The 15,397-nt window shown below is 37.9% G+C and overlaps 1 protein-coding gene across 3 annotated transcripts in view; it reads left to right on the top strand.

Annotated features, from left to right (window-relative positions):
- LOC6649532 (homeobox protein homothorax) overlaps positions 1-7,749 on the top strand; it is a 112,226-nt gene extending 104,477 nt beyond the window's left edge. For 2 of the 3 annotated variants that reach the window (XM_015177063.3, XM_023179727.2), the window contains exons 12-14: positions 4,306-4,382; positions 7,038-7,096; positions 7,272-7,749. In XM_015177063.3, coding sequence (XP_015032549.2) covers positions 4,306-4,382; positions 7,038-7,096; positions 7,272-7,432 — 297 coding nt within the window. In that variant the 3' untranslated portion in view covers positions 7,433-7,749. The remainder of the gene's footprint in view (positions 1-4,305; positions 4,383-7,037; positions 7,097-7,271) is intronic. The other variant, XM_023179728.2, reaches the window with a different exon arrangement.
- The last annotated feature ends 7,648 nt before the right edge of the window (positions 7,750-15,397 follow it).

Here is a 15,397-nt window from a genome sequence, read left to right as displayed (position 1 = left end):
CCTGCATATCCTTGACTGATTTTTTTTTCTGTTTTTCTTTTGGCCTAAGCTTAATGCCATTAACAGTTTTAGAACGCATTAGGAAAATTGTTTTCGTTTTTTTTTCGGCAGCAGCCACACTTTAATTTCGTATTCAAAAGACTTCGATTTTAGATAATGCAATGTTTGCCAATTTGATTTATTGCCCAAGGCATTTGAGCCATCCAACTGACGGGGGTCTTCAATTGTTGAATTTCAACTGAAGGCAGCCATGACGGATATGCGTCGGCAATGGCGACGACGACGACGACGACGACGACGACGACGATGATGACTTCAATGTTGGGTGCTAATGAAGTGCATGGAATTGAGTCTTGGGGCTGGGTTAAGCGCACTGGCTGGCCAACCAAAAAACAAAAGCCAGACTGGCAACAACAACGAGGGCAATGCAATGCTTGGCTGATTGTTAGCCGACTGACTGCTTGTTGTTGTTGTTGTTGGAGTTGCCATAATTATGGCAGGCGCGCAAATATTTTGTTTACATTTGGCGCGCATTGCAGACAGCCAACAGCAAAAGCAGCAAAAGTCTCATTTCGCGTGCTCCGCCTACTCGAAAAGCCAGCCAGCACATGAGTCCATATGCCTCAGGTCTGTTCCCGTTCCCATTTCCATTTTCATTTGCCATTCCCCTTTGGTTCCCTCTTGTGTTTTTTTTTCTTTTTGGGGTGTGTGTGTGCAATTTTCTTCCGGCTGCCGTTGCCGTCGTCGTCAACGTCGTCTGTGTTTGGGCCTACAGTTTTAGCGCGTTGCCTTGGTTAAAAACTACATCCCCTTTTAGACCGAAAAAACAAGGGAAAAGAAATGAGGCTAGCAAAGCGCGAAATGTTAAACCCTGGCAAAATGGTCAAAGTAGGTGGAGAGCTCTGAAATCAGAGGGCTGTTTAGTTTGTTTGGGGCCATAACGAAATTCAAATGCTCTGCCTAACAAAAGTTAATCAAAGAGTTTTTTTAGTCAGTTTAATGACCTCCTTCTTATTATGTAGAATATTGTGGAGCACATGTCATAAGCTAGTGCATCTGATTATAACTTAATGACCTCGCCCTCTGCCGCCCTTCTTTGTGAGTGAGTTGAGTGACTTGGGCGACTGTGGCAAATTATTTTCTCTTCTATTCTTGAGGACGACAAGCAACAACATTGCGATTAGTGCAAAAATTCCTCACCCCACTCCGCATTTTGTGCTCACCTTATGACTATGGCTATATCTTGCTCGGGCCGAGAGTCAAAACACTCATTTGGCTTTGTTTAGACATGTAGTGCAACTGGAAAAAATCTTCATAATGGCCACCAGAGGCCGTCGCCGTCGCCTCTTTGTTGAAAATGCAATTTTCACATTGCGCCGCCGCTGACTGCAATTTGCAGTGCATGTTGTTGGTGTTGCTTGTTTCACAAATGGCGTCGCATTTGGCGTTGTTAATGGCGGCGGAATCGTTGAGGTCTTCTCCTCCTCTCCACTCTCAATCCTTTGCTTTTGTACGTGGTGCATTACCAGCGACTTCTTGGGCTTGTTGTGCCATGTGTCACGGCGTTGCAGTCATGTTGACATCATTGGTGGAGAGAGTGTGGGGGACGATCCCTAAGCCTGTGCCTATGCCTATGCCTACCGCCTGCCAGGCACTTGTCAGCGCCAGGGGGAAGTGGCTGGAGGTAAGAAGAAGATTCACCCGTGTCTCTCTGTCTGTGTGTGTGTGTGTGTGCTGATTGTTTTAAATTCATTTGCCAAGTTTAAATAAACACACAACACTGGCGAAAAGTGGAGCGAGTTAAACACACACACACATGTCTTTGGGGGGGAAATCAGAGACGTAAGGGGTGGGGCAGAAGACTAAGACAAAGTCAAGGGGGCTGGGCAACATGGCAAAAAGCAACTTAAAGGCGTGACAGTAATTAATTATTTTGTCGTATGGTAAATTAATAAACCAAATGGACTTTGTTTCACTTGACATGTTTGCCATCGCTTGGTTAAATTTTAGTATGTTGTGTTATGTCGATGTGTTCGTGTGTGTGTGTGTGTGTGCTAGTGCAAAATGCATAATTGCTTTCATTAGTCTAATTGGTAAAGTTGAAAGAAAAACGCTTAGAGCTCTGCCGCTTGCACTTGGAATAGGCGTTAAAATGAATTTCAAATCTCTGAGCAGATTTTTCAAATGTCAATGAACTTGATAAATAAATATGGAAAAAAACAAGAAAAGACCTGCAAATTATGCATGAATGTATATTAAATTTTAAGTTATTTGCCTTAAATCAATAGACCACCTTTCTCTATCTCTCTCTCTCTCGCTCAACTGCATAGATGTGCGCCACAAAGTATGCAATAAATTTCATTTTAATTTACCTGCATGTAATTTATGCCTTTTGACTTCTTGAACGAACATTTTATAAGCAGAGAGCAACATGAGGTGCAGCAGCATTGGCATTAGAATCAGCCCGAAGCCGTAAGGATCATGAGTCCTAAGAATGGGGCTGAGAATACGACAGCAACATGGCCATTGGCATGTCCATTGTATTTACATGGTTTCTACGTTTATTTGTCAATACGCAAATTTCATATAGTTTTCTCTCCTCCGTGTCTTCTTGGGATGACCTTAGGTGCGGGTGTGGCTAAGGATAGAATGGACTTGGCTTGGCTTGGCCTGGTCAGGACAGCAAAACAAATATTGCTGTCGGGCAGACAACAACAACAACAAGAACAACTAAAATTTATTAAACACAAACAATAAGGCAAATGCATTTAAGGAGCTGACAAACTGGGTGTGGCTACGTGTGTGTGTGTGTGAGTGCGTGAGGTCCTGGACAAGGACAAGGCAAACTAAATTGCATTACACTGAGACTGTACAGACTGACATGGACAAGGATGTGAATATATATATATATATATATGGAGAGTGGTTGTGGATATGCAGCATTGCACATTTCGATTGGAATTACTTGGACATTGTGTGCAGCAGCAGCAGTTTGGATATATATTGAATAAATTGCATATAGTTGAATGTAAATATATATAGAGAGAGACAACATATATTATGTACAAGGTGGAATGCTTCTATATACTTAACCAGAAATGCCACCCCACACCCCACTCCACACTCCCTAGTTCTAGAAAACATGAAGACAAGACATGACAACGGTAAATTTTCAAAAAGCAAATTGCATTTGCAGACAATTGTTCAATCCACACACACACACACACATAACTAACTTTCGGTTTAGGTATCCCCTTCTAAGATCCTCTGAAAAACGCCCACAGCTGCCGGAAATGTTTGCGGCATGCCAAGGGTTAAGCAAACGCTAACGAAAACGAAATACAAAAAGGATTCAATTGTAAAATCAGAGAATCCAAAACAATGGCAAAAGATTGACAGGCATTTCCGTGGCCAGGTGACTGTTTGGAACGCCCTCGCGCAATCACCTCCGCTCCTCCTCCTCCCCTACTGTATAATGTGTTGCTCCTGTACATCACATTAATAAATAAATAAACTAAACTTTTGTTCAAGATCGAAATCAGCTTTAGGAAATCATTAAGTCAACACAAAACAAACAACGACAACAACTAAGTAAATAGAAAATTGTAATAAGCGCCAGTCGAGCCAAGCCGATTAGATTAGCGAGAGAGAGAAATAGTGTTAGAATGATGTAGTAGTAGGGGATGGAGGCGGGGGTTCCCTCTCCAAGCCACTTTCACTCTTTTTGGTTTTTGTTTTTGGGGCGGACTGTTTGCACACTGACGCCACTGTGGCGGCGAGCCAGTTGCAAGATTTATGGGGGAACCAACACAATGTCTCGTCATAGTCATAGTCATTGCCTTTGGCCTGGGCTGTGGATTTTTTGTTTGCCCATTTGGCGCTAGACACGCGGCGTTGCAACCCAAAAAATTGAGGACATATTTTTTGAGTGGCACGGCCACTCGCCACTGATAAGGAGCCGGACGGAACGGGAATGCACTCCATGAACCAACCAAACATGAACTGATAAGCAGAAGACCAACAAAAATGTCAATTTTCCTATAGTTAGCCATTGCAAGAAGCATTTCAAGTGCACTACAGAACATTTGGTGACAGGTTTTCATTTACTCTCTCTCTGTGTCTCTCTGTGTGTTGGCAATGATTGATCGATGAAATGTTTCGGGGGCTACCCAATGGATAGATTGTAAATTTTGTGCACTGTCACAGGAGAGAAGTCTGTCCATCTAGTGGGGGAGCAAGTGGAAACTGAGTTCTATTTAATTAACCATTGATTTCACATTATTCCCTCTGTTTCTGTTCTTGCAGCATCCCTACCCATCCGAAGACCAGAAGAAACAATTGGCCCAGGACACGGGTCTGACGATACTGCAGGTTAATAATTGGTAAGTTCAAAATTCAAAAATCAACAATAAACATCATTAACCTATCTGATAAGCAAATGCAAAGCCATCACCTTTAAGAGTTTATGGGATCAAGAATCACAAAAAAACATTTGCCAAATGCATGAGCAACTTGTAAGAACCGAAGTTCAAATACTCTTACGCAAGGGCCTATCGCATGACCTCAGTTAACAGATCTTTAGAGGATTTCATTTTGAAACACTTTTTCATTAGTCCAATGAAGCAGTCAGTCAACAGACTTTGTTTGCTACTTAGAGTATCTAGTCAAGGCAAGCAAACTCAACCTGCTAGTGGGATAAAAATTATGAACCTTGTTAGGTGTAGGCAACCAACAAGAAGGCAGACAGACAGATAGTCACAAAGTCAAATCCTAGGCATAAGAACTCAAATTTTGCACATTATGCGACAGGCGGCCGAGCTTGACACTTTTGTAGCCATTGAAAAGTGAGGAGGGGGAGGAGGGGGAGGAGGAGAAGACAAGCTCCTAAGCTGAAGCTAAAGGAAAAAGAGTTCAAACCAAAGTCCGGACGGACTGCACAGGGAAGAAAGAGTCGGGGGTGATGTCTATGGTAAAGGCTGAAAGCAAGTTAAAAGCGTTGCTGAATCTTTTATGCAGTTTGGCTTCGTGTCTGGGGCCATGGAATGCTTTTAAGCTGGGGACAGGCCATAATAAAGTCTAGCGAAAAATGTGTGAGAGCACCAATGGATGGCAGTCAGGCAGTGAGGCAGTGAGGCAGTCAGAGAGCGGTGAGGAGGAGTATTTTCTCCCCTACACTAGGGCAGCAGGCACTCAGCTCAATTAAATTGAATTTCGCGCTCACTGAAGCACACTGCAAATTAACAAATAGTATGGAAGGACCGACCCCTAAGACCGAAGACCAGAAGAAAGGCCACCCCTGCCCATTTCGCTTAGGCACGCAACACTGCGTACAAAGAAGACGCAGAAGAGGAGGATGAGGAGGAGGTGGAGGGCGGGAAAGACAGCAAAGACGAAGAAAAAGAAACCTTTGCAGAAAATAGCAAAATAAAATGTTGACACTTTTGGTTATTTATGGGCCTTGGCCAGGACGACACCTTAGCCGCCAGCATACTCCTCTCTAATCCATGGGGAATAGCCAATGGGCTTTTCCTACACTAAATGTGTATTTATTTTCCGCAATTTGAGGCACAGAAAAAAACAAAACAACGAAACGAAAGAAAAAGAAAACAAAAACATGCTCTTAACATTAGAAGCAATTCAAATGACCAAACACATAGCAGTCAGATTCAGAGTTGGACTCTGGACTCTGGACTTGGACTTACACTTGGAGGGAAAAGTCCATTAACACCCAATAAGATGGGGCAAAAGTATGTCGACTGAGGAAAACCGGAGAGCAAACTTGTAGTAATCGAAAAAGTTTCGGTTTGTTGTAGCCAAGTTTTAAATATTAACGCTTAGTTACAGCTGCAGAAGAGAAAAAGTTATAATTATGCCGTAAGTACATAAATAACACGGCAAATGTGACTTTTTCTTTATAAATCAGCTCCACTCCACTCCACTTTGGTGCGGGGGCGCTACTCCAACAGGGTCCTCGCAGGGTCCAACAGGGTCCATCAGGGTTATATGTTTAAAGCCAACTCTGGCTTAGTCTGTTTTGTTAGCCAATCAAGCGCACTAACAACATCATCGAGTGCAAGAGATGAGGGGCCAGCGGGCAAATCGATTTCCAGCTTCTCATCTTCAGAAGCAGCAAACGGAATCAAAAACTCACTCTCTCTCTCGTAATGGCAAAACGAGGCAACGGGAACTCAATTCCATTTTTGTCGTTTTGATAAACGATTTCAGGGCGTTGCAACAATTTCCGCCCGTTAAATGAGTAAAATGACTCAAAATCCGAAACCGAAGGAGATGAAATGAACTTCAAATTGAAAAAAACGGACAGACGTTCAGCCAGTCAACAGGCGGGTAGTCAGGCAGGCAGTCAGCCAGGAGTATATCTCTGATTTTGGGAAGAAGTGCATTAACCTTCCTGTTAACTGGTCAAAAGTTGTTTCTTTTTTGGCTAATGCCGAGTATCTCTACACTTTTTTCTTTAGTTTTCTGCTGCTGCTTTTTCCCCCACTTCTATCTCTCTCTCTCTTTTTCTCTGGATTTTATGTCAACCCATGCGGTTAACATTGTCAGTGGTAGAGTAGTGACTGTCACTTCGATGGCGGCTTTTTGCTTTAATCATTTTTTTTTTCGTTTTTGTTTTTGTTTTTGTTGCTGTAGTTGATCCTTTAGCGGATCAACAAGCAACGCCAACAGCAGCAGCAACTGCTTATTATTTCTTATTGCATTTATTAAACGACAATCATAACCAAAGTCGGCATGGGCCCATTCGCCATTGATCTCCCGGCACCGACTCTGTAGGGCATCAGCAAAAAGTGTGACTCTGGCGGAGATTTGGTTTAGTTTATGGCTAAGTTGCCCACATAAAGTGACCAGCAAAGAAGCAGCAAATCCGTTTCATTTCATAAATAATTCATAGATTGCAGGCTTCTCATTTCGCGTCTTTTGCTGTTTTTTTTGTAACTTGTTTTGCTTCTGATTTTTTACTCTTTTTAATTAAACATTTGCCACTAAAAGAAACCATTTTTTTTCTTGTTCTTCTGCAGGTTCATCAATGCGAGGCGAAGAATTGTACAACCGATGATCGATCAGTCAAATCGTGCAGGTAATTATCACATGACCCTCCCAATAAAATAACCATAACTAGGAAATAGCGCAGATGAAATGTTCGCAAAATTGTCTGTGCGACCTTTTTTTCTAATTTCTAACGCGATTTCTAATTATGTGCATTTTGTTTCTCTGTCTCTTTTTTCATTTGTGCCATGCCAACAATTCAACAGTTTATACACCGCATCCAGGTCCCTCCGGTTATGGTCATGATGCCATGGGCTATATGATGGACAGTCAGGCGCATATGATGCATCGTCCGCCCGGTGATCCTGGCTTCCATCAAGGCTATCCCCATTACCCGCCAGCTGAATACTATGGCCAGCATTTGTAATGCAACGCATCCGATGAGAGGGGAGCAGGATCAACAACAGCAGCAACAACAACAACATTAACTGTGGATGCAACAGAGTTAGATGCTGAGCAGCAGGCCAAAATCATAGCTTAAATTTACTACTAACACCACCCCCCCTCTCCTTCGAGGGGCATAGATCCAGCTAGCATACCGAGTGGCAATATCAGTCAAGTAAATAGTAAAAACTCTGCGAAAATCAGCTAAAACCGATGGAGAATTGTAGTAAAAATCTTTTGGAAATTGATATTAGCAAAAAGAAAAACAAAAAGGCAGCAGCAACAACACCAACAGCAACAACAACAACAACCACAACAGCAGCAACAACAACAACAACAATTTTAAAGAAACTATTTGTGTATACCTTAAACAAAAACAAAAAAAAAGAAAAAAAATGAACATAAATAACAAAATGGAAAAAGATATTTATGCATAAACAAAATGAAACGCTTAGCTATAAGTTAAATAAACAAAATAAAACAGAGCAGAACACACACACACATCCACACTACACACACACACACACACACACACTCTCATAGCAGCAGCAACAACAACAACCAACGTATACATATATAAATATAACAATTTGAAATGCAAATTTTCTTTCACTTTCAAGTTGGATGCAACATAACGAAAATTTTTAAAGCATGAATTTAGGCGCAAAAACGCAAAAAAACAAACAGAAAACAGAAATTTAAGCCAGATATTTTGGTCCTTTCAACCAAACCAAAAAGAAACAAACGATTTAAACTTTAATATATATGTTTTCTTTTTTCGTATTTCCCCCTATTGAATTAGATTTTATTTTTGAATTTAGCTAAAGAAACATAAAAACAACAAAAAAAAAGTGAAAAATGCCCCGCCCACACAGCCCTGAACATATATAGCCAGAGCAGTTTCAATGAACTGCCTCAAAATTGTTTTAATTTTGAACAAAACGATGAAATTCTTTGCTAACTTTAGTTTTAGTAAAAAAAAAACCCTTTTTTATTTTTTAATTATATAACAAGTCAGTTATCTGTTTTCATTAAATATATGTATGTATGTAATTGTACATATAAACAAATCAGCAAATAACTATGAGTAAAATATATATATATATATATAGACGATAAAACCATACTACTTATAATCTACATACATTTAGATGATTTTATATTAAATAAATTCAATTGTTTTCTAATTTTACGCAAAACTTAAGCAAAAAGAAATGTCAACAAAGGGAAGAAAAAAGAACAGCAAAGAATATTACACAATGAAATGGAATTGATTATTAAATTTGTTTCTTCCTATTTTTCCATTCAACAAGCAAAAACAAAATCAACAAATTCAAAGTTTTTTATCATTCAATTTTGATTGAATCCTTCAGTTTCTGTGTGTGGTTTTTTGTAGTATTATTATTATTTTCATGGACCGATTTGATTGAAATGCAACAAAAAAACAAAGCAAAACAAAACAACAAAAACAAATGAAAAGGAAAATGTGGAAAAAAATGCATAATAAATGTATGGAAAAATAAGATATAATGCATAAATATTAAATATGTATACGTAAATATATAAATAATAATAAATTATGATTACAATTAAATTTATGACTTTATTTATGTATTTTAATTTGTATCTTGTATGCGTTATATTTAGTTAACTATTATTATTATTATTATTATTATGCCTATTATTATTAAACTTACTTAATTAATGATTTAAATTGAACTAATTAAAATTAGAGAAAAACTACTGAGCAAAAGAAAAGCGATGATTATGATTTTGATTGACAAAACAAATTACAAAATGAAATGAAATTATTGAGAAAAAGAAACGGAATAATAATTATAATAAAACAATTAAATATTTGTGTTTTTATTTTTGGTTTACTGGTTATTAATTCAATTTGTTTTTGGAAACCTTCTCCAAGAGAATTTTTCCACCCCTTCATTTGGTTTTTCCTTCGTTTTTGGTTATTGTTGAATCCCTATTTAAGCCTTATTTGCTAAACGAACTGAAATTCATTAAATTTAAATTGTTTAAAAAAAGAAAAACTAAAAGAAATTGTAACGAATATACGTAAATGAAGAGAGCAACAAATTTGAAATTTAAGTATTGTATTTAATTTGAAAATAGACTCGTTGTATGTATTAAATGTGTGTGTGTTGAAAAGTGAGTACCTATTTTAATGCGAAAAGTTTAAACATTAACCCATAAATGAACATAAAACTTTAGCTAACAACCAACATGGAATGAAACTTGAGCTTCTTTTTCATATATTGATTTTGCAGACACAAAAAAAACAGAACCACAAAAAGTCAAACCATATTGCATCTTCTTAACTTCTTATTAAACCTACACTCGAAACAATCACTCAAATGTATACGAACTTCTCTAAGAATCAATCTCCTAAACGAAAAAAAACGATTAAGAAATGTAAAATTATGTGAATATTTTGCACATCAACTACAAAAAAAAAATGAAATAAAATTATTTACAAGAAATTTGCTAACAATTTGGGAAAGAAAACGAAAAGAAAACCCAAAACCAATAAAACGAAATTTAAATTTAAACAATTTCGCATATATACAGAACTACACGATATACGAGATCGCATGCATCGCTAGTAATAAATATATTTAGATTATATTATATGTATACATAGTAGTTAATTAATCCACACACAAGAAGAAATTGACTTGAGCAACGTTTAAACGCAAATTGTACAGAACGCCTTAAAAAAAAAACCCAAACCGAAAATTGATTGAACATTGAACGGAATGAATGATGTATACGAGTCTATATACAGAACATAAACTATAGTTATATATATATACATAAACATAAATGATATGAGAAGTAAATTTTAAAGCAAGTCTTAATATATACGAGATGCATGTATGTTTTGTGTGTGTGCGATAATAGATTATGGCTTAAGCAAAACAAGGAACCAAGAGCAGAGCACAGAAAGCGATTAACTAACTAAAATAACACTAACCAACACTAACATTTGAATGCTAATCGTCGAGAAAGCAAACAAGAGATGAGATTTTAGAACTTCGGCTGTGCCGATCTTTCTATATCCTTGCATTTAAATCAAATTCAAAACTTCATCATAGACAAAATTTTAACAATTTAAGGGATAGACTTTTTTTCCGGCAAGGATATGCAAAATTTCATTTGATTTTATCATGAACTTTTCCCCACAACTTTCTCGACAATAACTGAATTGGACCAGTGAGATTAAAAATTTTAAAATGGCTTGTATATTGAAAATCGCCTAATTGTATTAAAGCAGAAAAATATAATAAAGTAAATGGCAAACAAGACGAGGTATAATCCAATCAGAGAAGCCCATTCGAATTTGAGGGCCATTTGGCCATGTGGCAAGGTGGTAAGCGCTTTTGATATTCGTATTGGCAATGCTGTTTTGTGACAGTGTTGATTAACAACATTACAAGAATGAAGAATGATAACGAATGCTTTTTTATGTTTTAACACTTTCGTTCGTTCGTGTCGGAATTTAAATTAAAATGTGATTTTTCTCGAAACTTTAATGTATACGCCGTAAATAATTAACATATGATTAATAAGATTAACATTTAAATTTACTATTATTATTATTATTACGATTATTACAATTACATTACATGAATATTGTACATTTTTCTCTGACTAAGTAAAAGTTCGCCCATTGAAAATACATTTTGTATATAGCGCAAATAGATTTGCATAAATCGTATATATATATCGTATATGCATACATCTATATAAAGTAATCTATTGAATATGAAATATAATAATTTAATCTAATGTTAGTTGATAATGAAAAAGCGGAGCAAAAGCAACCCTGAGCATAGACTAAAATTGCACAAACAATTTATACAGAACTTACCCACGCGACAACAGCATCAAGTAAACCTAATGACCCTAAAGGGGAGTGGCAGATGAAAGAGAGAGAGAGAGAGCGAACACAAGAGCGGGCGAGCGAGCAAGCTATATGAGGTAGATCGATCACAGAAGGATCAATCTTCGAAACGATCTCTGTGGTCACAACAACAAAATACACAATGGAAAAAGAAAAATATTATAAATAAATGAATTCATTTGAGATAAATTAAATAAATGTTTGTGCGTGTAAAAATTAACTTTAACTAAAAATTGCTAGTTTTAAACAAAAAACAAAAAGAAAAAATGTCAGAATGAATTAAATATAAAAATTATGAATATATATATGAAATAAAACGAACAAAAAGTATCATTAAATTAATTAACTAATTGAAAAAGCTTCTCTGTAAAGAAATAAAAAAAAAGAAATTAAAACCTAAAGTGAAAAAATGATCAACAATGGGAAATTCTGATATGAAAGATAGAACAAAAACAACAACAACAAAACAAAATATGAGAAAATATTGAACATAATTTTCAATTGTAATAAATTATGAAATAAAAAATTATGAAAAACAAATAACAGACTTTGATTTATTCGCTTTACTTTCTATGAAAACAATTTCAGAAAAAATTTATAGAAATGAGCAATTGACTAAAACTTTGTTATGAAAGTGTTGCAAAGTTTCGTTTACTTCAAGTTCTTAGCTCTCTAGTTCCATTTAATTGGCGATTTGTTATGCCCTTGCGTTTATCCACTATATAATTTCGCCCACATTCATGAAGAATCCCCGAAAAAATACAACTGACAACTGACATGGGTTCAGTGCTCGCAATTTGCCAACTGTCAGCTGGTCAACTGTATGTTGGACCCTAAGTGACCCGGTTTGTTGACCAAGGGTTAGGGCCAGGACCCGCAAAACATTGCGTGCCTTACCAGTGTCTCACTCAGCTTTGGCTCGATCCAATATGTAGGCAATAATTGAACTATAATTGCCTGGAATTTTCGTATATAGCACGCTTCATCTGTTTTTGTTGGGTGAGTTATTTCCGCTGGGTATTCCGTGACCTGCTCGAGTCAAAGGCGGTGTGTGAAAAGTGCACCATCCAAATGTCTCCCTCTCTCTCTCTCTCTCTCTCTCTCTCTCTTAGTTCGATGCCAATCGTATGGCACATAGATAGTTAGTGGCTAACAGCTGCATAGATTGCCACGGACGGAAGAGACAGTCTCAGCTCAGTAGTGGCCAAGAAATTCAATTAATATTAATTAGCCAAGGTGGCGAGCTCATGCTGTTGCACACACACACACACAAACACACACGCACTCTTTTTCACACACACACACACTCACAAATAAATGGAGTTTTAATCATTTTCCAAGTGTGAAAATTAGTTGCGTTTAAGTTGCCTATAATTAGTGGCCAGTCCGAGACAGACAAGACATACCCGCCTCATTTGTGACACCTCCGCCCCCTCTATTCCTGCCACCCCCGCTCCCGTTGGCATCATCAACAGTCGACTGTCGGCAGCTGTAATTACTTTTACGAGCTGTTTACAGCTGCTCCGAGTGGTCATTATGTGGCAAACAAAAAAAATAATATACAAGAAAATTCTTTGCTGTCAATTTATGCAAATTTCTTATTTTCGCCCCCCCCCCCCCCCCCAAAACAAAGACCAACCAAAATAAAAGTTTTTCCACTCACTGTCCACCTACACACAAAGTTCTATATGTAGGTGTGCGTGTGTGTGTGTGTAATCCCTTGTCCTTGTCTTCCTCCTGGCATGTTGTTGTTTCTTCTCTTTTTTGAAAACTTTAATTTATTTTCATTGCGCATTTTGATGCTCGTAATTCCCTCGTTATTGTTGCCCTTTCCCCTCCCCCCTTCGGGCGAGAGATCTCTGCTCCAGTTGTTGTTGTTGTTGTTATTGCTGTAGTTGTTGGCATAATGTCACGCCTGGAGTTCCTGGTGGCATCATTACTTTTGCCCATTGTTGTTGCTCTCGTTTTGCATATGAATATGATTTGAGTGAGAGACAGAGATAGAGAGAGAGCGAGAGTGAGGGAAAACATTGTAAACTGCGTTTACAAAATCCCGCAATGTCTCGCCCTCCCAACCCTTGAATTGCTCCCTGCTCCATGCCACTTGCCCTTTTTTTTCCTGCTGTTGTGGTGGTGGTTGTTATTTTAATTTCCTATGTATCTTTCTTTTCCATTTTTTTCGACTCCACTTTTATAATTTCAAAACAGATTAATGTTGCGCATATGTGACACCATTTTATGCGACGGGTTTATCTCTTTTATGGCATCATCATCATCATCATCCACATCGTCGGCTAGGCAAGTGTAGGCTTTGCTTCACCTCGTGCATTCGCCGGGGGTTCAGCAGCAACAACGAAGGGACTTAAGTGGGATCAGGAGAGGCATTGGGTCAGATCAAAGCAGGTGCGAGCGCATTATGAGGCATAACCATAAAGGCAAGGGGAAACTCAGTCTTTATTTTGGGGTGTTGCAATGCAATGCAAACTTCTGCCCAGATCAATAGGCGATTTAAGAAGTATTTAGTTTTACATAACAAAATTTACCCTCTAAAATTTTGGGTAAACCAGCATGTAATGTCAGTTAGCTTAGTTGTCCTGGTAAGTATTGAAGATATTTTGAGTTTCTCAAAAATTTCAGAGTCACAAAGAGCAATCAGAGCACTTTTTTGCTCTGAAACAGAATAAAGACTCATTAAACCCTTTTGAAATGATTTATTTTAATGCTTCTTTTTGTCCTTGGTTCATAAGAGTCCTGAAAAACTTGAACTTGAATCATTGCCAGTGTTATGCAAAGGCTATTCGTTTTGTACTTTTTTCACTGAGGCCAAAGCCTCTTCAAACAACAACGTGAAATCTAAAGAACTTGAAATTATTTTCTTTCGTTTTCTACTCTCTTAATTTTTTGGCAATTTTGTGTTTGTTAAACTTTAAGTAATTCCATTTGGTAATCTTTAATTTAGCATAGATCTGCATATCTTTTGTGTGTGTTTATGCAAAGGAAAGTGAAATTGAAATCCTAACTCAATAATCTTTCTCTCTTTTAGCCAATTTGGGATTCATTTGAATTCAGTTCATCTAGCCATTGTCTTTTGGCTGTAATGGGATATCCAGAGTATATCCATTACCATTTCATTCATGCTCATACTTTTGTCATTGTATCTAGTCATTCGTTCATTTATTCATTCATTCATTCAGCAAAACAGCCTCAAGCTTTCAACTCCTGAGTCCGAAACTCATTAATGCACTTTGCATAATCGCAAAATCATTCAGAGTCTGATATGGCGAGGACAAACAATAGGCCATATACTTGGGGATGTGGGTGCGGGTGCTTAGTGTGTGTGTGTGTGTGTGTGTGTGTGTGTGTGTGGGAGTGTGGGTGCTACAACATCAGTATATGTGAATTGAAATGTTTTCGGATAATTTAAATGACTTAAATTATGTAAATTGTCTCAGCAGACAATGACAACCGAAAGAAGAGAAGAGAAAAAGAATACGTTCCAAGCGAACGATGCACATTATTTGCCTGAGGCAAGTTCAGGGGAAAGAAGACGCTCATCAGACAATGCTCTAAAGTCATTCATAGTCATTGTGGTCGGGGGTATGCTCTATATATATATACATACATACGTAGATTCACTTACAAATTTAATTAAACTCAATTGAAAGTAACACCAGGGCCGTTGCCACGTCTCGCCGACAGCTCCAGGCGGACCACTGTGTGGCGGACAATCCGAAAAACTTTGTTTTGACAATTGATTCAATGAAATATTTAGTGCACTGGACGACGACGACGCTTGCTCGTTGAATGCTGGTTGCGGGATACCAAACCGGTGGCTGGTGGCTGTTGGCCGCGTGGGCAGATGTCTGACAGCTTCAATATGTCATGACGTTGACTTTTGTCTCGATTAGCTTTACACTTTCATGTCGCGTGTAGCAATTGTTCCACATATATGATGAGAGAGAGCACGAGAATGTCGGAATGGCGGCATTCCTGGCATAATTTTTGATATAGCCTCGGCTTGATATAGCA

The sequence above is a fragment of the Drosophila willistoni genome, chromosome 3R, assembly GCF_018902025.1.
Source record: "Drosophila willistoni isolate 14030-0811.24 chromosome 3R, UCI_dwil_1.1, whole genome shotgun sequence".
Lineage (NCBI taxonomy): Eukaryota > Metazoa > Arthropoda > Insecta > Diptera > Drosophilidae > Drosophila > Drosophila willistoni.
The sequence above is the reverse complement of the archived record's forward strand: the minus strand, read 5'-3'. Positions and strand labels throughout refer to the sequence as shown.